The sequence below is a fragment of the Paralichthys olivaceus genome, chromosome 19 (genome assembly GCF_024713975.1).
Source record: "Paralichthys olivaceus isolate ysfri-2021 chromosome 19, ASM2471397v2, whole genome shotgun sequence".
Taxonomy (NCBI): Eukaryota; Metazoa; Chordata; class Actinopteri; order Pleuronectiformes; family Paralichthyidae; genus Paralichthys; species Paralichthys olivaceus.
Window position 1 is genome coordinate 14,852,405 of NC_091111.1, and position 27,963 is coordinate 14,880,367.

The 27,963-nt window shown below is 40.4% G+C and overlaps 3 protein-coding genes and 2 long non-coding RNA genes across 5 annotated transcripts; 2 read left to right on the top strand and 3 right to left on the bottom strand.

Annotated features, from left to right (window-relative positions):
• Positions 1 to 1,026: 1,026 nt before the first annotated feature.
• Positions 1,027 to 3,833, bottom strand: rsph3 (radial spoke head 3). The gene is made up of 8 exons (XM_020084801.2): positions 3,381 to 3,833; positions 3,186 to 3,267; positions 2,939 to 3,080; positions 2,705 to 2,850; positions 2,217 to 2,420; positions 1,727 to 1,889; positions 1,511 to 1,597; positions 1,027 to 1,173 (listed from the first exon to the last, which is right to left on the bottom strand). Exons 1-8 carry the CDS (start codon positions 3,488 to 3,490, stop codon positions 1,094 to 1,096), a joined length of 1,014 nt encoding a protein of 337 aa, XP_019940360.2. The 5' UTR covers positions 3,491 to 3,833; the 3' UTR covers positions 1,027 to 1,093.
• A 1,093-nt stretch (positions 3,834 to 4,926) lies between these two features.
• On the bottom strand, positions 4,927 to 8,091 carry LOC138405546 (radial spoke head protein 3 homolog). The gene is made up of 7 exons (XM_069514733.1): positions 7,810 to 8,091; positions 7,563 to 7,704; positions 7,329 to 7,474; positions 6,819 to 7,022; positions 5,941 to 6,103; positions 5,729 to 5,815; positions 4,927 to 5,391 (listed from the first exon to the last, which is right to left on the bottom strand). Exons 1-7 carry the CDS (start codon positions 7,984 to 7,986, stop codon positions 5,312 to 5,314), a joined length of 999 nt encoding a protein of 332 aa, XP_069370834.1. The 5' UTR covers positions 7,987 to 8,091; the 3' UTR covers positions 4,927 to 5,311.
• A 150-nt stretch (positions 8,092 to 8,241) lies between these two features.
• Positions 8,242 to 10,347, top strand: LOC138405547 (uncharacterized). The gene is made up of 2 exons (XR_011239309.1): positions 8,242 to 8,703; positions 9,321 to 10,347. It is a non-coding gene; the product is annotated as an uncharacterized lncRNA (long non-coding RNA).
• Positions 10,348 to 11,278: 931 nt separating this feature from the next.
• Positions 11,279 to 27,885, bottom strand: tagapb (T cell activation RhoGTPase activating protein b). The gene is made up of 14 exons (XM_020084659.2): positions 27,698 to 27,885; positions 25,905 to 25,990; positions 21,673 to 21,843; positions 19,293 to 19,457; positions 17,374 to 17,415; positions 16,845 to 16,929; positions 16,696 to 16,740; positions 16,223 to 16,283; positions 15,815 to 15,969; positions 15,255 to 15,416; positions 14,756 to 14,865; positions 14,241 to 14,427; positions 13,872 to 13,953; positions 11,279 to 13,498 (listed from the first exon to the last, which is right to left on the bottom strand). The coding sequence occupies exons 1-14, from the start codon at positions 27,770 to 27,772 to the stop codon at positions 12,336 to 12,338; spliced, it is 2,589 nt and encodes an 862-aa protein (XP_019940218.2). The 5' UTR covers positions 27,773 to 27,885; the 3' UTR covers positions 11,279 to 12,335.
• LOC138405548 (uncharacterized) lies at positions 21,465 to 22,400 on the top strand. Its single transcript, XR_011239310.1, has 2 exons — positions 21,465 to 21,874; positions 22,178 to 22,400. It is a non-coding gene; the product is annotated as an uncharacterized lncRNA (long non-coding RNA).
• Positions 27,886 to 27,963: the final 78 nt, after the last annotated feature.

Consider the following 27,963-nt stretch of genomic DNA (forward strand, 5'->3'; position numbering starts at 1 on the left):
AGCATAACCAAGAGTGTCTGTCTCCCAAAAAACAGTAAATTAACAAAGGAATAAATAAATATGATGTAAGTGTAATGGCTAATGTTTTTAGGTTATTTTGTAATTCATTTTAGGATTTTACTATAGTGTTTGAAACACAATTCACTAATTTTCCCAGACAATAAATGACAAACCTATTTAACCTTAATATAACATAAAATTCAACAGTATCACAAAGTAATACCAGTGACATCATATATGTTGCAACACCTTTCTGATGTCAGGTTTCATTTGATTGATTGATTGTGTTTAAGCCACTTTCCCTGAGAAAACTTCAGGTGGATTATTTGAGCAACACCTGCTAAAACCATCTATGTCTCTTAATAAAAACATTCAATCCTCATCTGTCTGCTGTGTAAAGCTACACCTCCTGGGCAGTTTCATCACAGCACAAACTTGTCTTTTGTTTTTTGCTGTTGCACAATATTTCACCAGTGGAGGAAGTGACACTGAACCAAGGAAGTACTGCCAGGAGAGGGGGGAGGTGGCATAGGTGAGCTGACCAATGAGGTGGCAGGATTAAAATAGAGCCGTATATATCAGAGGTTAGACCTACTTCTCACCATTATACAAAAGTAAAGAGTGACGTGACAACTGTACACAACACTTAGCTCTACAAAACCTGGCTGTGCCCTTCATCATCATCGTCATCGTCACAGTCACTTCCTTAACTACAATAGTTTTTGAGTTAATTTAGTATCTTATTGGATAAAGTATACACAAACTAAAAGTAGAACATGAAGATGATAACACAAACCTTTTTTTTTTGGATATAGTCATGTTAACTGAGAGGAAGAGTGAGTCTTTCCAAGTAATGCAAAACATTCTTGCATTTGCCTGTTAGTGTCCCTGAATGAACTGTTTGCAGAGCAATGTCAGATGCAAATAAATGAGCCACAGGAAGGTGCTTTGAATTTCCAATGGTCCTTTTAAATGCTTAGAGTTCCTTAGTCACTTTTGTTCACCTTTCTCCAATAAAAGAGGCGGTTTTACAAGTAGAAATGTATTTTAATGAAAGTTTCATGCCATTGAATCATCGCAGAGTCTTTTCATGTTATACGTCAGATTCGTCTGGTTGTGTCTCCAGGTCGTTGAACTCCTCCAGTCTCTTCTGGGCGACATCATATATGATATCTGAAACAGTCATAAACACAACCGACTGTGATCTCTGTGATGTTTGCAAATAACCACTAGATGGCGGTCCAACAGTGTCTATGACCTGATGACCCCTGGAGGATTCATTGTGAAAAAACTTTTGTCTGTCAACTATAATCTCTAGAGAGAAAAGGTGCACTACACAAATCTTGTTTGGGTTTTAGACCAAACTTTCAAGAGGGTACAAACTAATTGGATTATATCTGTTACTGTTATTTGTACTTTTGTATAATATTTTGTGTGTTTGCGTATTTGTGAACTACTCAGTGAGAAGAAAAACGCCTTAATTTAAAGTTATGATACTGAATTCTCTTACTGTCCAGAAGCTGTCTAGCTGCGCATCTCTTTTCCAAACTGTTGTTGACCTCATTCATTAGCCATGGTAGGAAAGATGTTTCAATATCTGGAAATCAGAAACAAATATGACAACAGGTTAAAGGTAGTTGAGTGCCGTGATGCCCCTGTGTGACAGTAAAGGGGGCAACTTGAGTTTGAATCATGCAGGAAAGCATTGTGGCAAACGGAGGCTGACCTCTCTCCACGGGGTCGTAAAAGTAGCCATGGTTTCTGAGCGAGGTGAAGGCTGCAGGTAGAAGGTCAGCCAGGTACTGCTGCGTATACGCCCGGGCGGCAATCTTCTCTGCAGTCTCTCTTTCTTTCTCCAGCACCGCCTTCTGCTGTGCAATCCTACGCTCCTGAAGATAAGTGAGAACGTTTTAAATTACAGGTTTATTTTCTGTTTCTGTTCTTGATAAATTCTTCTCATATGGCACAATATAAAACAGCAAGCAAGGACTTGTGAAACTGACACTGATTTAAATTGGGGAAAAAAATCCTAGTAATCAACTGAAAAAAGTTAAATACTGAAGAGCATAGCATCTGCTTCATCTGATTTGCTTGACAGTGGCATTACCATTGCAGCATAAGTAAACAAACCTATTAGCTAATAGATTTACTCTTGAAATCTAGGGGGAGAGATGCAGCATAAAGTTCAGTGAAATGATTTTCTGAAATGTACTTACTTTTTCTTCACTGTGGCGTCTCTCCTGCTCCTGAAGGCGCTGCACTTCTGCCAGCTCGATATTTCGGAGCTCTTGGAAAGCCTTCTGCTGGGCCTTCAGATAGGCCAGCTCCTCCTCCTCCATCACCTCCAGCAGAGACTGCTCGATTGTCTTACCCACCAGCACCTCCAGCACGGGCTGTACCTCCCTGTCAAAGTCAAACAACTACACAACATACTGTTCATAAGTGGTGCTGTGCTGTGTACTTTAAAATATTAAATTTGATACTTGATTTGAACAAACCTGCAGATATTCTACATGTTATTTGACATTTACTTAATCAAGGTTGGGAGACTTACAAAAGACAAGCAATGGATGACTTGTGAAGCAACAGTTCCCACAATGCATCTCTTCGCCTATTCACCATTTTAAACACACCTCAATAACCCAGATGATGTGATTGATTTATAATCGATAAAATGTGGCCACATCTCGTTTGTTTTACCCACCTCTCCCTCCTCTATCTGTGTTGCAGCATCTTTTCCAGATTTGGCGGGTATGAAGAGTGGGGATGCTGGTCTGTCCAGGAAAGCATCAGTCTGACACTCAATATCTGTGGTCACTATAACATCACTCAGTTCTTCAAGATAAAGATCTGAAAATAAAGGACAGAGTATTTCAAAAAGACACTTTCATAACACGCAGAGGTGAAACTTCTGAAGCTGTTAAGAATAATGTTTCACCTGTTTGTACATCAGTGTGTTTTCTGCCCTGCACAGCTTCAGGAGTCTTGGGTCTGCTCTGCTCTTGAGCTCTCTTTAGAGCGACAGCTCTCCGCCGGATGTGCTGCTGTCTCTGTAGTTCAGCAGGGTCTGGCTGAGCTGTCTGTAAATGGGGCGTGACAAAAACACATCTTTAAAATAAAGTGTTCTAAAGGAAAACAAATCAACCAGGAAGACAGCAAAGAAAAAATGTATATTTCAAACTTACGGTTGGTATGATGTGGTGAGCATAAGTATTTCCTCGGACAACACGACGGTCATACATAATGTTTCCATAGCTACTGTGTGTCCTGCGTTGCCAAAAAATAAAAACATAAAGCAGTCGAGCATTAGCAGCTGAACGTGACACTCGTTAACACCAGCACTTCTTTAGCTTAATAAATTGTTTCCGGATGGTACGAACTGTTCATCCGGAGCTTCTTTGAATTTGCTGCGGGTCTCAACGGCCCGGGGTCGGCTGGAGAAGGTGTACGTCCCGCTAGGTTCTCTGTGGTTGTGAGGAGCAGACGCCATGTTTCAGGGAAGTGTCACCGCCGTAACCACAACAATGAGGACGAGCTCAGATTGTGGCAGCGGCGGTTGCTCGCAGAGGCACTTCCGGTGGCAACAGAAACCGCCTCGGTCATGTCAAGGCAGCTGCCTTTGATGCCACACTGTTCGAGGGCAAGTTGTCAGGCTGAGTCCACGGAGGGCGATATTTATACAGGCTGGCTTATCCTGTTAACATACAGTGAAATGGACTGATATTGAAGCAAACTGCTATTTATACTTTCCTGGCTGTAGCCAATCATTTCAAGTACATCTCCACCAAGGTACAACTTGAGAAAAACTAAATGTTGCTGTTGACGACAGATAGACATTCAGAATGTGTGAACAATCGCCTTTTATTTTTTTAAGTTTGAGTAATTTGTGCAAATGCAGATCATAATAACTAAATTATAGCATTAAATTATAGCATTGTGTATTGTAAAGACATATTGTGTCAGTGATGGTAAATGTTGATAGTGGAAACTTTAACAGGGCGACAGAGCTGCAGTAACAGACACACACAGCAGGTTCTATATGTGTCAAAGATAACAAAGGTATTGTAGTAAGGATTTAAAGTGACTTTAATATTTAACACCTTTGACGTTCACAAGGCACGAACATTAATTGGCTCATGATACATCAACAACAGCTTCTCACCGTCGTCATTTCAGACAGAAGAGTAAAGTCAAAGCAAATTTGAGTCTTTTTATGTAACTCATTGAAAATAAAGCAGTGTTCCAGTTTCAGTCATTAAGCATCATGTTCCATTGACATCACTGCCATGTCCTACCACAGTCTATGGTCCTACCACATATGTGTGTACCAGATTAGCTCAACTCTCTATCAACATCTAAAAATGATGCCTGGATAAAGTTCTTTACACAGAAAAACAGACCATTCCCGTTGACATCAGAAACTGGTTACAGCACCTTGGCAGTCTTGAAATGTTTGGCCCAAAGACTGTTCTGTGGATCAGAAAGTACAACTGATATAGTATTTGTAATATAAAACACTATAGGCTAACACACCTTGGAATTAGCTCTGACACGAGACCTAAAGCTGCTAGACTAAAGACAAGTGAAGGAAAGACATTTCAATACTTAAGAGAAAAGAAGAACATCTTTACTGTGTTGTCATTGATCTTTAGAGAAACCCAGTGTGGGGAGCCCAAGCGCTCATCTACATTATGTGCTGACTAGTACATTTATTTTCCATGGGGACTGGATTACTTTGGCTACGAAAAAAATATTATGTTATTTGTTCTGTGTCGCCGTCAGGAGTCTGAAGTGTGGCACAGGCACATCTTATAAATGATCAGCAGACAAAAATAAAATAATTAACATGGCATGGGCCCATAAAATGCTTAATACATTTTGTTAAAGTTTAACTAAACCCCTAAAACATTTTTTTCAGATGAAAACTTCTGTAAAGAAAATATTTATTTGGGAATTTCGGCGTTTTAAATATGAGTACAGAAAACGGAACCGAATAAAATAGATGTGAAGGGATGACACCATAACTGTATCAACGATCCATTCCCCAGAACGATAGAAAGTAAGAAAACGTTCAAAAACTAGTCTAACCCCCGAAGAAGTCACAATCAGCAGGAGTTGCTCTTAGACTGTGTGGCAGCAGAGGAAGCTGCCTCCAAACAAAGGTGGGAGCTTGTCGCGGCTGGTGCCCTAATGCCGCCTGGCAGCAGTGTTTTTTTTAAGTTTCAGTGCAATGACACAAAACATAGGCAAAGCATTAACAACATGCTAATGAAACACTCATGCCAATAAGTCATTGCTGAGTCTTTCCATGTTATACGTCAGATTCGTCTGGATGAGTCTCCGGCTCCTTGAACTCCTCCAGTCTCTTCTGGGCAACGTCATTGATGATATCTGAAACAGTCATAAACACAACTGACTGTGATCTCTGTGATGTTTGCAAATAACCACTAGATGGCGGTCCAACAGTGTCTATGACCTGATGACCCCTGGAGGATTCATTGTGAAAAAACTTTTGTCTGTCAACTATAATCTCTAGAGAGAAAAGGTACACTACACAAATCTTGTTTGGGTTTTAGACCAAACTTTCAAGAGGGTACAAACTAATTGGATTATATCTGTTACTGTTATTTGTACTTTTGTATAATATTTTGTGTGTTTGCGTATTTGTGAACTACTCAGTGAGAAGAAAAACGCCTTAATTTAAAGTTATGATACTGAATTCTCTTACTGTCCAGAAGCTGTCTAGCTGCGCATCTCTTTTCCAAACTGTTGTTGACCTCATTCATTAGCCATGGTAGGAAATTTGTTTCAATATCTGGGTATCAGAAACACAAACAGGTTAAAAGTAGTAGAAGTATAAATACACAGATCATATTATTGGAAAAGGGGGTTACTGAGTTTGAATCATGCAGGAAAGCATTGTGGCAAACGGAGGCTGACCTCTCTCCACGGGGTCGTAAAAGTAGCCATGGTTTCTGAGCGAGGTGAAGGCTGCAGGTAGAAGGTCAGCCAGGTACTGCTGCGTATACGCCCGGGCGGCAATCTTCTCTGCAGTCTCTCTTTCTTTCTCCAGCACCGCCTTCTGCTGTGCAATCCTACGTTCCTGAAGATAAGTGAGAACGTTTTAAATTACAGGTTTATTTTCTGTTTCTGTTCTTGATGAATTCTTCTCATATGGCACAACGGTACTTAAACCTACATGCCTTTTAATAAGGCTGTTGTATTTGCTGTTGTAAATGTTTGATAGTATAGTTACGTAAAAACAATGTCATTTTATGACCATGACAACAGAGAGTTTACATGTGAACATCACAAGAACTGAGCAGATAGTGTGTGCAAGACACGACAACAACCAAAGAATCAAGAAAATCTTTAAACAAAAGATAATTGATTGACATGTTATGTCTGGGTGATGCAGTGTACAAAACAGCAGAAGGACTTGTGAAACTCAAATGATTCCTCAAACTGCCAACAATACCTTACAGGTGGAGCTCCACTGTATTAAAGCACCCAAACACTTAGTTTAAGTACTTTCTGTAACATGAATTTGAAGTGAGAAAAAAATCATTCAGTTATAAACTGATAAAGTTAAATACTGAAGAGCATAGTTAATCTGCTTCATCAGGATTGTGAGGTTACAGTTTGATCAGATTTGATTGACAGCTGCGTTAACATTGCAGCATAAGCAAACAAACCTATTAGCTAATATATTTACTCTTGAAATCTAGGGGGAGACATTCAGCATAAAGTTCAGACCAGAATACTCAACTTTGATAAGCGTAACGTGCGAGTGAAATGATTTTCTGAAATGTACTTACTTTTTCTTCACTGTGGCGTCTCTCCTGCTCCTGAAGGCGCTGCACTTCTGCCAGCCTGTTATTCCGGAGCTCTTGGAAAGCCTTCTGCTGGGCCTTCAGATAGGCCAGCTCCTCCTCCTCCATCACCTCCAGCAGAGACTGCTCGATTGTCTTACCCACCAGCACCTCCAGCACGGGCTGTACCTCCCTGTCAAAGTCAAATAACTACACAACATACTGTTCATAAGTGGTGCTGTGCTGTGTACTTTAAAATATTAAATTTGATACTTGATTTGAACAAACCTGTAGATATTCTACATGTTATTTGACTTAATCAAAGTTGGGAGATTTACAAAAGACAAGCAAAAGATGAGGGATTAGGCTCACGGTAAAATCAAATACTCTGGAAGCAACAGTTCCCACAATGCATCTCTTCACCTATTCACCATTTTAAACACACTTCAATAACCCAGATGATGTGATTGATTTATAATCGATGAAATGTGGCAACGTCTCGTTTGTTTTACCCACCTCTCCCTCCTCTATCTGAGTTGCAGCATCTTTTCCAGATTTGGCGGGTATGAAGAGTGGGGATGCTGGTCTGTCCAGGAAAGCATCAGTCTGACACTCAATATCTGTGGTCACTATAACATCACTCAGTTCTTCAAGATAAAGATCTGAAAATAAAGGACAGAGTACTTCAAAAAGACACTTTCATAACACGCAGAGGTGAAACTTCTGAAGCTGTTAAGAATAATGTTTCACCTGTTTGTACATCAGTGTGTTTTCTGCCCTGCACAGCTTCAGGAGTCTTGGGTCTGCTCTGCTCATGAGCTTGTTTAAGATCGGCAGCTTTCCGCTTGATGTGCTGCTGTCTCTGTATTTCAGCAGGGTGTGGCTGAGCTGTCTGTAAATGGGGCGTGACAAAAACACGTCTTTAAAATAAAGTGGTCTAAAGGAGAACAAATCAACCAGGAAGACAGCAAAGAAAAAATGTATATTTCAAACTTACGGTTGGTATGATGCGTTGAGCAAAAGTATTTCCTAGGACAATACCACGGTCATATGTTGTGCTTCCATATTTATCCGGAGCATCTTTGTATTTGCTGCGGGTCTCCACAGCTGGGAGTCGGCTGGACAAGGTGTAAGTCCTGCTAGGTTTTCTGTGGTTATGAGGTGCAGACGCCATTTCTCAGGAAACTGTCACTTGTAATGAAAGCAATAAGGGCAAAATGTCTCTAATAATGGTAAGCTCAAATCATAGCTCAGTGTGGCGCTTCTGGTGGCAAAATAAAATTCCACTAATATGTAAAGGCAGTTGCCTTTGATGCCACACTGTTTAGAGGCAGCTGCTTTTGAAGATGGTGTTTCTAATTTTTAATGGTTCTTTTATGTACTTAGAGTTATTTAGTCACTTTTGTTCACCTGCTCTAAGAGTGATACCGTTTTTAAGATAAAATGTGTTTCTTGGGGTTTTTGGAATTCATATTTCATAATTACAGTTGGTATAATGTGTTGAGCATAAGTATTTCCTCTGGCAACACGACAGTCATACATAACGTTTCCATGGTTACTGTGTGTCCTGCGTTGTCAAAAAACTTAAAAGATGTCTAGTTTGTCCAGTTTGAACGACTGTAAAAAACATGTTGGCCTCCACAGAGAGGACCTTCTGCTGATGTAAATGTAAAGCATTTAAATATAAATGGCCCATTCTAGGGTAAACGACAATTCGTACAATTTAGATGAAACACACTAGTGAAAACATCACTAGGATTATTTTATATTCAATTTCTGCCAATAGATCCTTTCACCTTTAATCTTACAGACTAGAACACTGAAACAACCCACCTCATAAGTCTTAGTACAACCTGTTGAGTTGAACACTTCCTCCACAAAGAAGTCAAAGGTGACCAAAAATTAGCATTTTCAGGTTTTTGATTATCATGGTGAGAACACAGAAGGAACAAAACAAACTATTATCATCGGCTGCGCTGCAGACTTCTGCTGCCACCTCTGCACATTTAAACGGTGCACATATAAAACAGAGCAGTGCAACATTTGCACGCGACAGTGAAATGTAGGTGGCATGTGCAAAGAAAAAAAGCTGGAACTTGCCTTGGCGCGACACAAACCACAAAGATTTTCAGCTCTGTGAAAAGTGTCAGAGGTTAAGGGAGCACCGTCATTTGTTTCTGCATCAGAGATTTTTGGTTAAGGACAACCGTGCCTCAGTTTTTCAGCAAAGCACAAATATACCACGACCACCTCAATGTCTACTATCACTCCCATCGATACCAGTACTCCAGAGATGATGGTGCCACATATTAGCATATTAGATTTGTTGCATAACGGGCAAAACTGACTGTTTACTTTAAATATCCAAACAAAAGGATTGCATAATATCTCCATGAAAACTACACTGTATTCACAACACCAGCCAAATATAGTCACAGCTGTGAAGTAAGACTCTGCTGGAGTTACATCATCTGATCTTTTTTTATTTTTTAACTAATGTCTTTTCAGATGAGTGTGGAGCCCTTTGTGTCATCGGGGGATGGGATTTGCTCCCCTCCCTGCATGTTATATTGTTTGTGCTTCCACCGTCACAAATCATTACTCGTTATCGAAGGGGGGACTGTTCAGCTCGTCGCTGTGTTCGCCTCCTCTCATTAATGTTGACAGGCAGCCAGGAGGTTTGCATAATCAACCGGGCATACTTCCAACACATCCATCTTTTTTTTTTCTTTCCATGGAAGCGACTCACTGCATAAGCTTTTATTTCCATTTTTATTTGTTTAAGACTTGAAGATTTTATTCAATTTCGCACCATCGACAAACTTAATTTGAATATCTTGACTATTTCAAACTTAGCGTAGGAGCAGAAAAATAATGCACTTCTTCTGCTGTCTTGCTCGCTCCGCCCTCTGCAAATATCCCCATTAGATAGATAGATAGATTGATAGATAGATAGATAGATAGACATACTTTATTCATCCAGAGGGGAAATTCTTGAACTAAGAAGGGACTAAGAAAGGACTTCTTATTTTTATTTTTAGACACACAGATCATGAGTCATAACGTAGACAAGGGGGAAAAATAGCTATTACTGAAGCAGCGATGTGCATGTGCTCTAAGTATAATAAGAGGTAACTATGTGGCAAAGCAAGCAGTTAGAGGTCAGAAACATACACAGTGCATGTACTGTAGTAATTGTATCATGTACAATGTTAGCGGAAGTACACAATAACACACAGTTGAGCTGTTTGATGGAATCTAATGCAACAGGATTACATTACTAAGCTGCCTAAGCGTAAAATGCTCAGTTTTATTGTGTCTATGATCATATACAGAAAAATCTATATCACTGAGGCCAAGATCATGAGTCCTGAGTGCACATGTGTAGATCGTGTGATTGCAACATAACTATCTCCATGGCAACTGAGCTAATATCATCCTTGGAGGAAGTCAATCAATCAATCAATCAATCAATCTGCTCACTCACACTCACTTGAATGAGTTAATTTAAAATAAACAACAGTGACCAGTTAAAGTGTAAATTCTTTTTTCTAAGTGTAACTATCCACAGAGCTTTAAATCCACTTGATTAAATTCACTTCATCCAGTTTAAAATTCACTATATCCAGATAAATATCAGTGAGTACCCCTGAACATGTCATTTTTCATCTGGCTTGTGATCATTTTTAAAGCTGCAGTTTGTGGTGTTCTTGTTTAGAGACAACTGAAAATGTCAATCAATGCATATCTAACTTGACAAAACAGAGACGATTATCAGATTCAAGTGGCCCATTGCTCATGTTCTGTTCTGTGATCAGCTGGTTGGATGTTTGTTGATAGACATGTGTTCTTCATAAAACAAACACTACAGCACACTCTGAAAATATATGACTGAATTCACAATCGATTAGGATTCTGGACGTAAGATACACAGCTCAAAATGACATAATCACCAAAAGGTAGAAGTTAAACAGCTAAAGCCGGACCAGGGTGTCCTTTATTTTTATCTCAGTCCATTCTATCAATCCATCCACTAACTCACTTCAGCTCTTCTAGTTCTGGCTGCAGTGTTAGCATTCACGGTGTTATGAAGTGTATATGAATTGTATATAAGATGGACGACATGACAGTTCCCAAAAAGTGAATCCAGAAGGTTTCAGCTGCTGGCAGCAGAACATAAATCCCACCTTCTCCATGTTAACAGATGGGACATTGAGAAAGGGACATGCCAAATATGTTTTTGTAATTTTAGGTAGTCCTTATCACACTGTTGTATGGTCAAGTTTTCATGTTTTTTTCAATTAAGCTTGTGGTTTTGTTGTGTTTTTTATTGCGTTGCAAGATCTTCCTCTTTGTTTGTTCTCCCTTGACATAACAATAGTGAGCGCAGTGTTTTTCTTTGACTCAGATTTTTATAAAGTTTATATTATATTACATTTTTAATAATTCCTGCAGTACAAGTGAAATGGATGTTTGGATAACAGCCGTTTATTCTTGTGTAATTCATTATTCAAAATGAGAATTAACAGAGGTTATCAGTCTTACTCTTAAATTTCACCATTTACTTTAGCTAAATGAGGCTCAAATCAATCACATTGCAGGGTTTTAAATTCAAACAACTTGTCACAGGAAGGAAACAATGTGATAAAAAGCTGCAGAAAGGAAGGAAGACGTGGTGGCATCAGCTCATCTTGCAGTCACCGACAAGAGGAACAGCGATTCAGAGAAAAACCAAATCCGTCCATGTGACCATGTCTGGTTTCCTTCTGTTTCAACAAACTGTGTGAGCCAGAACACGCTGTTCTCTCATTTGAGGCTTGTTAGCCGCTGTTATGCAACAGCCCTACAGAATAGAAGTTGACCCAAAGGACCTTTCTCAATGTTCCTAGAGACAGAGGAGAAAACTCACTTTTTTCTTTCAGCCATTTATTTTTCTTCTATCTTTGAACTAAAACAATTTATGATTCCTTGGCAAAGGTTACCATTCTCTATCTGTGTATCTATTTACATTTTCAGCAAACAAGTAAACAAAGCATTAATTTATCAGGAAAGTGCTTAAATGTAGTTGAAGAAGTAGCTCAAGATGAAGAGGGTTTCCAAAAAAACATCAGCAGTCTGCTTAACATGCTCAACTGTACATTGTCTCTACAGCAATAAAACTGATAGCATATTTTCTCCATAGCAAACTGTGTTTTCATAGCTTCATTGCGATAGACTAAATATCTATCATAACATCATACATTTAATATCTGTACTCTAAACAGTACTACATGGACAGTGCAACCAGAGTGGCAGCACATAGCGCACATTCAAAGTGAAACAGTGATACATTTTTATTCACAAAACGATGAGATAAAGATAAGAAGTAGGAAGTAGCTGCTATTATAAGGCTACAGTAAGCAACACAAACCAACACAATAAAATTAAGCTTTCCAGGTTAGAAACCTTCTGATGTGGCCCAGAAGGAATAAGAATTAAAAAGACGCAAGATAAGTCCGAGATGTGAATCAGTTCCAGAGTGAATCAAACGTAAGACTCCTTGGCATAAGAAAACTCCTCAAACACAGGCTGACTGCATCTCCGTGACACAATCTCATGGTGGCTTTTAGACTGGGACTCAGACATGGCTCTCTGGCGGTAAGGATGTTGCCGCTCGACAACCCTGCCATTGTCCTGCGCTGCTTGGGAAATACAGTCTGTGAACTGAGTGACGGGGCAGGTAGGTGGGAAGTCATAATTCACAGAGGATGGGCGGGACCTCCTCTCCAGCGTCATTGCATCTTGTACAGTCATGGCTCCATACTGTGGAGGGAGGCCCATATTCTGCACTGCCCGCTCATATGGCGGAGGCTTGCAGGGCAGCCTGCTGTCCACCTGCTTAAACACCTCGATGGCTGACATCGGACGTGGTCTGTGCAGAGGCTCAATTGGAGAATCTGCTTCGCTCTGAGAGTCCTCCTGCAGCGTTTCACAAGGGAAGGAGTTTTCCTTCAGAGAGTCTCTCTTCAGGCTGCTCCTGCCGAACGCTCCTAGACTCCTGGTCCTCATTAAAACTTTACTGGTCACCCTCATAGACTGTGATCTCTTCTTCTCATCTGAAATCGGTCCGACAATGTCTTGTTGAGTCTTTTCATGCACTGACGTCGGGCTGGAGGTGTTTGTTCTCCTGGGGCGGGCTGGTGACCCCACTGGGGAGCTGGTGAAAACAGAGCCCTCTGATTGGTTTGAGGCAGCGCTCTCCAGGGAAGAGCACGAGCAGTCCTTGACGTGATTACCTGCCATGTAGGGCGACGGATCCAAGTTTGAGCAGCTGCTCAGTTTTGGAAAAGACAGGACCGGCCTGTGTCCTCTGAGCAAGAACGAGTCATCAGAGATCTGCTTTTTCAGAGGCTGCTCCTCAAAGTTCCTCCGCTCCATGGAGCAGTCCTCGTGGCTCCGGGCGTGGCCAAACAGGCTCTCATGGTTGGGCGAGGTGAGGATGATGGGCTCAGAGCATCGACGGTGGAACGGCAATTTGGGGTTGAAGGCGCTGTTCGATGCCCAAGAAGTGGGGCGGCTGGAGGGACTTAGAGAGGAGGATGAGCCACACCCTCCATGTGTGGAGCAGCTGCTCTCTCCTGCCTCTCCATCGCCATCTAAGTCAGTGCTGTCATACGCTGAGTCATGATGCTGGGACGACAGAGAGTCTGTAGAGTGAGAAAAGAAAGATTATTCGATCTCTGCATTTATTTTCATTTCTTGTTCATGCTGAGGAATAAAATAAAATTGCAACGTTATCTCTCTAACTACGGGCAGATACAGTTAGTATACCAGGGTGTATATAAACTCATTTGCCAGGTTCATGTTGTAGTTTTATTTGTGTGCTAATATCTGAATTGTTGAGAAAGAACTACAACACACAGAGACATTAAAACTATGCCAGTTTTCTTCAAAAGTAAAACAACACAAGCAGCGTTTACCTTCTCAATTGGTAGCAGGAGCAACATGAGTGCATGTTTGTTCAATAAATATATTAATGACAGAAATTATGAGGAGGTTATAGTTTTCATGTATAAATACCTGCATCAGAATCCAGCAGGTTGGGGATGTTTTCTCCAAGTATGTCACAGTTCTTGATCAGGACCTCAGTGAGTTCTATGACCTGCAGCAAATCAGAAAAATATATTGTTATTACCATATCAGCAACAATGTCGAGTGTAAGCAAAACTGAAAGATTTGATAAAGAATTCTGAAAATCAAAGCTGATAGAGGACAGATAGAGTCCAGACGCAGCGCTTCAACTATCATCACATGACTCAGAAAACAGCTAACAGGGGCGGAGCTGGTTTGACCTTACTTATGAAACCCATTGAGGTTTTCTGCTCTGTGAACCACAGAGCTTCAAAGTCCCAGAATGAGTGAAAACATTTTCACAAAACAACTTTCTACCTTCTTCATCTTTTCCTTCTGCTCATCCAGTGGAGCGCTGTCCAGCTGCAGCAGCGTGGGGGCGATGCACACCGCCAGGTTGTTGGCGTCCATTTTGTTGATGTCAGCACTCTCGAGGATGTGATGGAGGACGCAGACGAGATGCTGAAGGAGGAGTTTGTTGAGCCCTGGCAGCTCATCTACCACCCTGGTTGGCAGGTAGAAAAAAAAGGGGAAGGGAAGGAAAAAAAGAGAACAGGAAGATTAGTTTGGCGGTCTTTTTTTTTTTCTAAAAGATTCTTCCTTTTTTAAAAACAGAAAAAGAGAAGTGGTCTGTGCTCAGTCTGCTGGCAGATGACGCTGGGAATTATCTGCAAAACTCCGTTAATAAACATCTATTTCATACCCACCGCAGAAACAGTAACAAAAATACCAACAGATTTCCCTTCATATAAATAAAGGTCATATAAACACAAGCAGAGGATGGCAGATGCAGGAAATAGATGCCGACTCATTAGCAGGTATCGATTACTTACTTTGTGATTTCCAGAGCTCTCTGCTGAGCGTCTTCATTGTCCAGAGCTGTCATCCACTTGTTGTAAAGTTCAGACACCAGCAGGCTGCCAGGAAGTTCCTTCAGAAAACTCTGTGATAGACAGGAGGAGGACAGTGATGAGACAGAGTTAGTGATTAACAGAAATGATTTGACGTGACATCTGGTATTAAAAGGTCAGAACACTGAGTCCAATCATTTGGTGCAATATGTTATAGTGCACTGAATATTATAAAGAAAATGATTCTGGGATCTTGATGGAAAACATCAGGCTTGTTTGAGGGACTGATTAAGTGAATTTAAATGTGGTTTCATCATCGATCATTCAGTCAGTGCTTTTGCTTTTGGTATATTTCAATTAGTTAATAAGCGACTTTTGAACACTATAATTTTACAGTATAAAAAACAGTTAGTGGGGGTTTTCAGATGCATTTACCACTGTTTGAGACAGTGATCACACAGAAGAGGTGTGTGAAACGTACTTTGAGGAGACCGACGAGCAGAACGACCGGCTGCCCCTCCAGGTCGACCTCCAGGCCGCTGTTCAGCTGCTCTCTGACCTCCTTCATGTTCTTGATGTTGCACAGTTTCCGAAACACTCCCTCTGTGGACGGGCCCCTCTTTCTCAGCAACACCAGAATCTCCTGGTGAAGAGGAGATGAAGATGAGAGGAAGAGGAGAGGAGAGGAGGGAGAGAGGAGAGGAGGGAGAGAGGAGAGGAGGGAGAGAGGAGAGGAGGGAGAGAGGAGGGGAGGGGAGAGGAGAGAGAGAAGAGGTTTTCATATTAAAACAACAGACTGTGTGTGTAGATGTGTGTGTGTTTCCTGTTGCCATTCACAGTTTCTTAGAACTACTGTCAAACCTTGGTTGAGTAGGTTCCTGTTTTATTTGTTTATGCTCGTAGAAGAATTGCAATGTGCGTCTATCATAGTACTGATTTAGTTTTATAATTAATAAAACGATATCATTTGCTCTTGATTGTGAGGTTGAATGAAACAACTTGACATGAACTCTGATGTCTAAGGTTGAAAAGGCGACTTACTGTGACTGGTTTGGGGAGTGAGCAGCCATCAGGACAGATCTTGCAGAGGGACAAACCGAACAGCTGAGTCTTTGTGTCCGTCTCTGTCCGGTTTGCTTTGTTGATGAAACTTGAGCCCTTTCTGAGCTTCTTCACCACTTGGTTCCATTTTTTTTCTGGTGGAAGCAAAATGTCATCATCCATTGGTTTATTCAACAGTTGAATATTAACGGAATGACTTTGAACATGTCAAACATGACAGAAGAAAAAGTTGCACAAGACTCTGAAACTTAAGTTCTTCACTTGCTCCCTCTAATCACTTTGATTTCCTTTTTTCTGCGTCTGTGGTTGTTCTCTCTACTCTCGTTTTGACACATGGCACAGTTATTGAGCTCCTCCCTCCATCAAACATTCAACATTCAAACTCACCAGTGGGATTTGTCAGCTTGTCCTCCTGGTTATTTGACGGAACAGCTATCTTTGCATCGCCCTGGAAACAAAACCAACAACAAAAGTGATGAGCCTGCAAGAGGACATGAGCATGCAAAGGACAAGAAAGAGGGAAGAGGGTTGTGTGTTGTTTATTGTCTCCTCAGTCGCCATGCATCACACACCCTCACCCTTCATGCCTTTCAGTAGCTGAATGAGTTGCGGTTATATAATCATACAACAAAAGACACAAACAGCAAGCAGTTCCATGCATCTTTAGTTATTGTGTTCAGTTATAAAATCTATCTCAAAACCTTATGTGTGGACTTTTCAAATTGTTGTTCAATTTGCAGCTATTCACTTTCTCTGTGTGATTTCTCAACAGGGAAACTTACAGACGTCATTCACAACAGTCATTTTGCTGGAACATGTTAAATCTCAAGAGTTCAAGTAAAAAAAGATTGTGTACTTACATCAAGTGGAAATTGTTCCATGCCACCTCCTGTTAGAGTTTTAGTCTAAAGGTTGGGGAAAACAAGAGGACATTTATGTGTTGATTAGTAAAGGCTTTTTTAATCGAATATGTTGTTTTCTACGGCGGAGCGAGCGGTGTGAGACTCACCGTGATGCTGCCACTCAAAACCTTCATGAGGACGTCAGGAGGTGAAAAGGCACAACCAGCCCTCGTCTTTGTGTCTTTAATTGTTCTGTGACAAGAAAGAAACATATATTTACTTTTACTTGCTTTGTACTCATCATGTATCATAAAAATTTTTTTGTCTGTTATTCCAAATGACTGTGTTTTAACCCAACAGGAGATCATTATGATGTTGTAACGTAATGTTTTAGAGTAAAAGAGACTAAATTAATAAATGTCTTCATCGTGAGTGTACGCTATCATGTACGCTATATATAGAGTCATTGACCTCATGTTACCTATAATGTTAATGAAAACACAATTTGACGAAAATAATTTCAATCGAACAAATTTCAGAGTTTGATGTGATCGGAATTTTTATAAAAGGCACCATTGATCAAAGACACTAAACAATCTCGCTCAAGTGCAGTAAAAATTATTTCTGATTATGAGAATAGAATGAATATCTATGATAATTTCTTAGTCTAAACATCAACATAAATTTGTGTCCTACCTGTGAAGAGTATCTAACCAGCGTTCTTTCACCTCAGGTGAGCTGTGGGCGAAATAACAGCATGGTATGAGTTACTAATCCACAGAGAGAGTCACACAGATGACAGTGGGAGGAATGAGACGATCGGGCAGCCAGAGCAGCTTTTAACAACTCTGGGGGAAACTCTAACTCAGTCATGGGAACAGGAAGCAGCATCACGGAGGCCCACAACCAGACATGTTCCACTTCCTCCTAGTCTGTGTTTGCTGTTTGCTTGATGTGCATCAGTGGAAACAGGACAGTGACACTGATACGTGTGCCTACGTGTGTTCACCTGAAGGGCTTAACCTTTGCAGCACCATATGGACACACAGTATGCATATTAAGTAGGGAGACAGCTTAAGTGTCAACAAGAGACACATGGTTTCCTGTAGGCTCCGTGAGACAGAGTAGGAATGAAACATTGACAGCTGAATCATTACCAGACTCAAACAGCCAATGAGAAAACAGCATCTAATTTTCAAACGCTCAAAAGTCAAAGATTCATCGCCTTCTTGGAACAAAGCCTCATGGTTTGAGTCTAATTACTTTGCAAGAAACGTGGGCGACAATGCACAATAAAATGGTGAAATTTCCAAACTGAATCATTCATTTAGAACCTTCTCATCACAAACCATTTACCGTCGGGAAACTGAAATGCACTTTCATCCTTCTATGGTCGATGACACTGTCTAGATGAGTGTGAAACAGTATTTTCTCAGGCACCTCAGCTTTTATCGTAAAGGCCAGTATTTCCAGATTCAGTCAGCTGATTTCAGCCCATCACATGAAGCCCGGTTTGCCGGCCAGCTTCGCACTTCCTATTTTGCAACCTCTCGTCTTGTGATTCTGGAGGGAGTACTTTCTCTTTAACTGCTTCCCCAAAAGATCTTATGACCGTGAACTACGTGTGGATACTCCATAAGCAGCCTCAGGTTCCATTCATGACTTTAATAAAGTTGATATGAGAACAACTTTGAAACCTTTAAATGTTATTGGTTTATTAGAAATGTGCTCATTAGCTTGTTGAGACTTATTGCTGTTCTTATTATACAGCCAGCAGACAGTTGGTTTAGCAACAAGATTTGAAACTGCAGGAAGTAGCTGGACTGACGGAAATTCTAATTAAGGTTATATCTGGTGCAAACCCACAAAGCCACTACAGTTCTATTAAACATGAATAAACACGGACTTTGGATGCCGGCCAACTGTCTTTGAATGAATGGATGAATTAGTGTGCAGACTGTGTTATCTGTGCTGTTACTGATTATTAAAATGCATGTCTGCACTTTTTCTTGATAAAACGTGTTGGTTTCTTTCATATATATATAAATGCATAATGATGACAGCCTTGCAGGTTGTGTAGGTCATGCTTAATTGTCTTGCATATGAGCCAGAGACTGTAATGGAAGATGGACGACATGTCTCCACTTCTACCTGTTGAACAAAAATGAAGCTAAAATATCCAGGATACCGTTGCCGCCATCTTTCACCTTGTTTTTACGGCATAAAATAATTAATTGAAACCAAACTTACTGCAAAATTTTAACATACCTACCATCAGTGTGATTACTTAAAATGACAGACACCATCTTTTGAGAATCATTTAATTAGTTCTTTGATTTTTGATTGTCTTACTTTGATTTTATATTGCTATGTTTACACCTGCTTTTTGCTCTTTCGCCTCTTTCTCAGGAGCTCTGTGACATTTGAATTTCCCTTCGGGGTTTACTTAAGTATTTCTGGTTCTGATTCTGATTCTGATTACAACCAGAGGTGGGGCGTGAGAGGAAACTGAAGATTGTCACAGGCTCATATGGATAAACATTCTTGAACTTTTGTGGTCAAATCAAATGACTTCATGAGCTGCTGTTTGAGTCATTTGCTGTGTTTCTGCTCACCGAAAACACACCAAAGAGAAAGTGAGAGCCCAAGCCAAGACAAGGGTCACCCTCAGGTCAATATCCCCCGTCGTTCCCTCTTCATCGTCTGCCTCGTCTTCAAAACCGTAGACCCAGATGTCCCTGAGGCTCACTCTGTGCTTCAGACGGTAGCTGGCAGTCGACCTTTTAAAAAAGAGAACCAAGGAAAAAGTCCTTTTTAAATATTAATGTCTGCTTCCATTTCTTACTGACTTATTCCAAGATTAGAAAACTGTTCAATAATTGTGTCGATGAAGATGGAGCTTGCTGACCCTGATGTGTTTGGAATAATGACATCCTGGAGTGTTGATGGATTAGAAGAAGAAACACGTCTTATAGCACGAGGAAGAGAGGACTTCTCTTGACAATTCAAAGGGTGTTATGGTATCGAAATGAAAAAGCAAGGGAACACATGGGGAGAGGTAGTATGGAAACGCTGTTTGCATGAATGGACAAACACAATGGGTTGAAAGTGAACTACCCCCCAACAGTGAGCACTCTTTGTTTTCACAGTGGGTTTTACACAACACACACAATAACAACCAACACCTACATCCTGCAATACTCTGTCCAGCTACCCCACAGACTATTTCTGTTTATTTATCATTATTAGCATTGACCAACATCTACCAATCGCCAGCATGAGGTCAAATATAGACGAATAAACATATGACATACGAGACAAAGCCCCAAGATGAGGTTTAAATACTGAGAGTAATATTAAAGGATCTGTGTTGATCCACACTAGAGTCAGGGAAGGTTTAGCCTTGCCTTGCTTAGTGTATATGAGATTTATTTTTGAGGTATTGATTTTGTGGATTACCTTATTTTCTAAGTAAAGTTTTGGAGCACTTGCTTATATTTGCTTTTTCCAAACAAGCAGGACAATATCTTCTAAAGCAGTTATCATATCAGTTAATATTGGGATTTGCTCATTCCTGCACCAATTTGCCTTTCAAATAATTATAGTGCCCTGGTGTTTTTCTGTGGCCTCTGGGAAACGGATTGTTAAATGACTCCCTGAAAAGCGTTTTTCATAAACCGAAACGATCAGTCAACTGCTTTTGATGTTTGAAGCACGTGGCACCTTTTTAAATACTTCTTCACTACAAGCTGACTGCTGACTACACGCACTCATATCTAGAAGTAATCGTGGTAGTACACACAGAAACTCTTAAGTGTGTTTGCTGTGTTGTATCGTAGTGCCGCTTGTGCTGTCTACTGGAACAGTGGGCTGGTTGTGGTACATAGATGAGCGTGGTTGTCCTCCCACGCAAAAGCCTGAAAACTTCCACCAGCTTCAATAAACAGCTTGAAGATGGAAGCTAAGGAGCAACTTGAAACACGGTTATATCAAATCAATTAGTTTAATTAACCTGGGTAGAACTCTGGAAAATGTAATTAATGCTCTTTCCATCCTCCAAGAATAAATTTAGAGTTTCTCTATACCCACACGATATCTACAGAAAGAGATTTAAACTGAATATTTAATTCTAAAACATCTCAAACCTGCTAGAGGTCACTCAATCTAACAATGTCCGATGTTTGTTGACGTCATGACGCAGTGTGGGATCATGGGAGTTGTTCTCTTCACCACTATAGCCGATGAAAATCTACACGACTCGTGCAAATCACGTGCACAAATGAGGTAATGTTATAACGTTTTATTCACATTACGCAGCAAACGAATAATCGTGATCGATTCCGAGTGACCAATGCAAACTGCGGAGGAGAAAACACTGCACACAAACAACTAGCTAGCAAATAGTTTGACATCATTTCTGCAACATTGTTTGGCTCGGAAGTTTCGTCCTGTTTTTTAATGTTGCTAAATATAAACACTGTCTCATGGTGATTTCCAAAAAAGCTCTTATGTTTCATGTGTGTAATGATTTGTCAAGATGAGTTTTCAGATGTTTCAGCATCAAAATATTTTTCAGACACTCTTGTCAGAAAGAAATGTTTTTGATTGAAACTTCAGCTTCAGTGTTGAAATGAAGAGAGTTCAGTTTGAGATTCCCCTGGTGTGACCAGGAACCACCCTACTTTCATCTTTCACATTTGTTGTAAGACAGAATGACTAAACACAATAAACCGTCTGTTGGGAGATCCCCTGAAAGGCCAAGTATATGATAAAAAAAAACACATCTTGTTTTTACTTCCCCTTTTGACTTCTCCCATTCCAACTGTAAACACGTGTGTCATATTTCAGCAGAAACAGTTTGTATTTATCGTAATTGTGTGTTTCCTCCATTTTTTAAGTTGAATTCAGTGGCGTCCCCGCCGTGTTGTTTTGTTCTTATCTAGAATAAATTGTTAATCACCCTCTCGTGAATTGGAGAATACATTTAGTGCTTACTTGAGTTTGGTGAACACAATGACATCACTGAAGAGGAACACGTGTCTCTCCCTGGTCTTCGTGCCCTCGGTGACCTGGACGCACTCATCCAGCAGCAGCTCTCCGTTCTCGCTGGTGAGGCCGAGGACGAATGGACTCTGCTCCACAGACACCCAGCAGGACACCTCCTCCCTGAGCGAGTGGACACACAACAGAAAAGAGGGTGGGTGACAGGGAAGTCCCAGACCAGTCTAATCTTGGTGATTATATTATCTCTCTGATAAATTGAATAAATAAATGGGTTTTTTTGTGGGTTTAGAAAAAAACAACAAAGTTTGTAGTTGGAACTTCTCATTTCAACACTTTGGTTTTCAAGGCAGCTTTGATAAAACTATTTTATAATGTTAATGGGGACATTTTGTTATAGGCTCAAACATAAACAAACAAGAGTAAATCAAATTGTAGTTGATGGGGATTGTGTTGCAGACACAGATTCTTTAATCTGATTGTTTTTACTCTTGTTCAGGTGTCAGGTGAAAAATGGAGCGAAACACGATGACTGACGGCTGAGACTGACTCGTAATTGGTCGAGTGCATGCATCAGAGAGACATCAAAACCGTGGCACCATCCCCCGATCGCTGCTGTGCAGATTTTAACTATAATTTACAGGTTGTGAAATATTTTTGTCACATTGAATTATGCTTATGCATGCTTATCATTATGTTCTCCAATAAAGATTTGAAGCACAGAGAGAGATTTGTGGAAATGATTACAGTCCGCTAATGATGTGGGAGAACAGGTTCATGATATTTTCACAGCTGTTATATATATTTCAAATCAGCCGCCTGACACATAGATATGAAGCTATTTCCTTTCATTTTATTTTCTATGAGATTCCAACGACGTATTGAATACATTTTGCATGAGAACATTATGAAAGTAGATGTTAAAGAACTGAATTGGTATTCATGAAAGAAGTGGTAATGTGTAATTGTGGTCATCACAGCCAAAAGAGTGCATTAGCTATTTAACACCGAGCCAATATTCCAAGAAATGTGTTCTTGATTTACGCGTTACAAAAGATTTGAGAGATCCTAAGTCATAAGCAACGATATCCTGAAGGCAGAAAAATCACATTAGAGCTAACTGAGCGGTTTAGTAAGTAAGTTCTTCAACTCTTAAGTCAGAATGTCTTGTCCTGAATAACTGTTAAACCCAAACAGGTCAATACTCAGATTCACGTAACAGTGCATAGTTGTTTTTCATTTTCTTTTTGATCATTTCATGTTTAATGACCTGACAACCTTAAATCCCCCGACAGAGAAAATAAATTGGAGAGGTTAGAGGGAAAGTGAAAATCACTTCACCAAATTCTGTTATGCAATGACATCACAAGTGGATTTTAATGATGCTCCAGTTAAAGGTTCAGTGTGTAGAAGTTTGTGATATTTAGTGTTGAAGTTGCATGTTGCAGCTGAACTTCCAAACATAAAAAAGAACCTGTGGCAGCTTCAGTCGTCATAAAAACTCAAAAGGTGTTTAGTTTGTCCAGTCTGGACTAATGTAAAAAACATGGCGGCCTCCGTAGAGAGGGTCCCCTCCATGTTAATATAAAGTATTTAAATATAAAAGGTCTTTTCTGTGGTAAAGGAAACTACAATTCATACAATTTAGATGAAACAAACTAGTGAAAACATCATGAGGATTATTTTACATTACATTTCTGACAAAAGTTCCCTTTCACCTAAATCTTACACACTGGACCTTTAAGGTTGATGAAAACTGGTCTGAGTGACAAGTTGTGACACTGCAAACTGCCCGACATCATCCATGATGACGGTGTGAATGCTGTGGAGCTTTAGTGATTAGATTGATTTCTCTTTGAAGGACTTGAACACGACTTGTCATATTAAATTTATACATCGACCGGCTCCACTGCGTAAACATCTTGATTAAAGTAAGGCAGAGAGAGAGGACTCATGCTTTTATTTGAAGAAAAATGTCAGGTATGTGCTGTGAGGTATCAACCGGATCTGATTTCATTACACTGGTGTTAACAGACTTTACCGGCTCAGGCTTGGTTCTTTAATTAACTGAAATGTACACAAAGGAAAGTCCGTCCTGCAACATCTTTGAGTTCAAACTTCAAAAACAGTGTTCAAACTCAGATCTGCATCAAATTAAAGGTAAAAAACCTTATCTCGCAATCCTAAAGAAAGTGAAAGAAGATCCCGGATCTGTCCCCTGATCCAAATCAACATTTCAAAATTAAATAGGTCGTTTCTTGACCTCGCATCCTACCATCACGATTCACAGTAATCCTGCTAACTAACAAACAAACTAACTAACAAACATAAACGCCTTTAGCAGAGGTACACATTATTTCTTTAAAGAGAAACACACAAATCTAGACATGTTGTTGGTCTGTTGTGTATCTGAAGCGCTCAACATGTACCACTTGTTTGTTCTGAAAGACAATGAAACCAGTTTTGGTCATCGCTCTCTTCCCACTGTCTTCAAATGGTGTAGAAATTCAAATGTTGGCAGTGCAGGTACTTTCCCTGTTTCACTTCTGACCTACTTAGGATCGTGTAAGATACAAGCAAACATAACAGTGAGAAAACTGCAGCTGCTGTTCATCAAGATGAAATGACCTTAAACCACAGCTGCTCATCTTAAATCTTTCATGTTATTACTCAATTTATCAATAGCTTTGGAAAATATACTTATTCACTCTCTTGCCTAAATGAACATTAAGATGTTTAAGGAGTATTTCATTAAGGTAAAGTATTATCTTATCAGACAGCCTCCCTCTGTCTGCAGTACAGTAAAGTGTGAGTTAGCGTCTACGTCAGTCCCACCACAGTGAAACCAACGCCCACAAACCCGCCCTCCAAACTCAAGGAAAGGCCCAACGTGTGAACGTTGGGATTTTTTGGTCTGACATTTTCGCCCACCGGCTGCTCTGGTGGTCTTTGTAACTACCACGATAACAGCTCTGAAAGGTTAAAGAGTTAATATGGGAGGAGGTGAAGACAAGAGCCCACACTTAGAGAAACAGACCGTAGGTGCATTATGACGTTAAAAATGTTTTCCTGAGGGGGCTGAACATAAACCAGTCCTGCACAGTGACTTTTCTTTCAAACCGAAGACCGAGGCTCTGATGAGGGTTACTCTTACAGGGAAGAATCTCAAATAAGGTTTTGTTTGGAGTGTAACTACACCAAATACGGATGTTTCAATTGTGTACTGGATTTCGTTCATTCACTCCATATCCCCAGCACTGTTTTGTGAATAGCATATATAAGAGTTTATTTATTTAAAAAAAAAAGATGTTAAAGAATTATTTTAAAATGCAGGGATTCGATTTGTCAAATGTCAAACTACAACCTTCACTGAGGAGCAAAAACAAGCCCTAAAATATAATGTATTATGTGAAATTTATAATATCAGTTATCAATATTGAGATGAAGACTTATATTTTGATATTACTTCTATTACTATGTCGTCACTAGTAGTTGTGCAAGTTTGTACAAGTTTCTGTTTGAAACCCCTGCTCTGTGAATCCCCCACAGGGACATCTGTGTTTGTGGTCTGTACAGAACAGACTGTGTGGCCTGCAGGTGTCGTGGCACTATTCAACGCAGGGTCACAGGAGGTTGATAAGCAAGTTTTCTCTTCGTCATAGGATATTTCAAATGCTCCTCTGATGATGTGAGACTGTTTAACCATGTGCTGCCATGCTGGAGGCTGCAGTGAAGAAAGTGAAACTGAATTGGATGTCTGGTGTCTGACCCGGTGGAGCCACCATTGCTCTAAAGTTATAAAAGTATCTTAATTAGGTCAAAAAAACTTTTATTAAAGGAAAAATACAGATAAACAAGCGTGTGATGCAACTTACAGTATTTGTCAACACACTTTTTAGTGTTTTAGTTCAATACCCAGCCATGATAGAGGGATACACAAAAGCAGGCACCAGTTACATCCCAGTAAACTGGATCTATAGACCACATGAGGAAATATGAGGCACCTCATCTGAAAACATCACTCTTCCTCCATCATAACCTGCGATCAGATGCCCATCGACTCCCATCAAGCCGTTCAGTTTCAAGAGGAGAAAATTGAAGAACAATGTAACTGCACTTGCGGCTCTCTGCTAGGAGCGTATGAAGGCACAGTGCAGAAAATTGACTCGTAGGTTCAGAAAAATGCTCAGTGACAGTGAAAAAATTTCAAATAATCATGTACACACCTGATCGGAGACCACGGCATCCCCAGCGCCTTCCCGAAGACGAGTGACGGAGCAGAGCGCCGCCTCTGAGCCAAATGTTTGAAGTGCTGTGAGATAACAGAAGTGATAGAGGAGTGATATTTAATATTTACTTCCATGCGCTTGATTCACGCCACCTGCTGAATTAGAAGCTGTGGGACGTTTGACACTGTTCACAGTGACCCTGTCCTTCATTCAGCTGTCTCAGCAGTTTGAGAAATTAAACATTTGTCCCACAGATGACTGCGAATGTGAATTCAGAAAGTTCAAAATGTTTGAAGTAAAGGAACCATAAAGGGAAAAAAGTAAATTAGTAATATAAGAGACTTCAGTGATAATATTTACAGGGAGGTTTTCATCATGGTCGGGATTAAAGGAATAACATTTTCACCGACATCCCATGGAATAATTCATGGAGCTGGGTGAAAAGTATCAAGCATATTTATTTTGAAAAGATCTAAATAATTCATCTGTGTTTTAATTGGAATCTTAAATAAAATTAATTGCAATAAGGTCCTCTGTGGTTTTAATATGATTCCCTTAGAAAAAGAAAAGAGGCCCAGATAGAAAGTAAAGAGGTCGTCAGAGGGTGGACGTGCACTTCAGCCACAACTCAAGATCATGATGTTTTTAGTTCAGGCCTCAGTTTGCTTCATTTACCTCAACAGATTGTTCAGAAATTGTTGTTGTTGTGTTCATTCTGTCGTGACTACAGACGCAACACCATCACAGAAAATGTTTGAATCTCCACGAAGCCGCCCACCCATGACATTATAGGGAGTCGGAGCAGCATATGGTTTTGATTCCCAGCTGCCGGTGCTTTATGTGTTTTCTCCCCAGTGCAAATGTGATCGACCGCTGAGCACATGTTGCCAGGCAACAACAATGTAAACGCACATGAGGAAAAAAGCTTCAGTGTGACTGTTTTTGTGAGATTTTTGGCTCAAGCCATTAAACAAAATGTAAAAGTAAATGAGGCTTTGGTCAAAATTTGATGGAGTAATTCAAATAAAAGACCTTGAGACTGTGCACAGCTGTGTGTAAATGGCAATATTAGTTGTGTAACTTTTTAAAAATCTATTGGTGAAGTTGTATGTTGCAGCTGAATATCGCCCAGCCCTGTGTCGTCACTGGTAGTTTGAAACCCTCCGCTCTGTGAATCCCCCACAGGGACATCTGTGTTTGTGGTCTGTACAGAACAGACTGTGTGGCCTGCAGGTGTCGTGGCACTATTCAACGCAGGGTCACAGGAGGTTGATAAGCAAGTTTTCTCTTCGTCATAGGATATTTCAAATGCTCCTCTGATGACGTGAGATTGTTTAACCATGTGCTGCCATGCTGGAGGCTGCAGTGAAGAAAGTGAAGTGTAAGAGAACCTGTGGTTTAACTTCAGTTGTCATAAAAACTCAGAAGGTTTAGTTTCTCCAGTTTTGGCTGCTGTAAAAAACATGACAGCCTCCGTAGAGAGGACCCGCTTCCAATATAATTATAAAATATTTAAATATAGAGGGATCATTTTAGGGTAAACAATAATTGGTACAATTTAGATGAAACCCACTGGTGAAAATATCACTAGGATTATTTTATGTTCAGTTTCACCTAAATCTTTCACACTGGAGCATTAAAACATCTTTCTCATGCAGCACACAGAGCAAAGGCGTAGCTGCACACGTCAGAGACATTTGTTAAAAGCAGTGACTGACACTGAGTCATTTACCCAGCACCTGTCACCAACTCTCTTTTTCATTTTTCCCCGATAGTGGATCGATACTCACTGGACGCAGAGAAGCTGCAGCATCATCGTAGCTTCCCCTCCTCATCGCCGCAATCCCATAATCTGGAGTGTCCATGCTGATGCACACAATGAGCCCTCCACCCTCAACGCTCCACACTATACTTGAATAATCAGTCAGCAGCTTTTCAGTCGAGGAGAAGTACGCCGAGGGCTCTTCTGTGATCTGAGCAAGGGAGCAGCTGCCGAATGTTGCCTCCCGTCCTGCACAACAGCTTCTTCTAAATGGTGCTAATGAGGTTTCGAACA

Bases quoted from the DNA above. Each gene is read 5' to 3' on its own strand.
- rsph3 (XM_020084801.2), bottom strand. From the start codon at position 3,490: ATGGCGTCTGCTCCTCACAACCACAGAGAACCTAGCGGGACGTACACC. The intron at 2,851-2,938 runs GTGAAACATTAT...CTTTATTTTCAG, and splicing joins ACACACTGATGTACAAACAG to ATCTTTATCTTGAAGAACTG. The intron at 1,174-1,510 runs GTAAGAGAATTC...TGACTGTTTCAG, and splicing joins AGCTAGACAGCTTCTGGACA to ATATCATATATGATGTCGCC.
- LOC138405546 (XM_069514733.1), bottom strand. From the start codon at position 7,986: ATGGCGTCTGCACCTCATAACCACAGAAAACCTAGCAGGACTTACACC. The intron at 5,816-5,940 runs GTCAGCCTCCGT...TCTGATACCCAG, and splicing joins TTACGACCCCGTGGAGAGAG to ATATTGAAACAAATTTCCTA. The intron at 5,392-5,728 runs GTAAGAGAATTC...TGACTGTTTCAG, and splicing joins AGCTAGACAGCTTCTGGACA to ATATCATCAATGACGTTGCC.
- tagapb (XM_020084659.2), bottom strand. From the start codon at position 27,772: ATGGACACTCCAGATTATGGGATTGCGGCGATGAGGAGGGGAAGCTAC. The intron at 15,417-15,814 runs GTAAGTCGCCTT...CCTCTTCACCAG, and splicing joins CACTCCCCAAACCAGTCACA to GAGATTCTGGTGTTGCTGAG. The intron at 14,428-14,755 runs GTAAGTAATCGA...CCTGCCAACCAG, and splicing joins AGAGCTCTGGAAATCACAAA to GGTGGTAGATGAGCTGCCAG.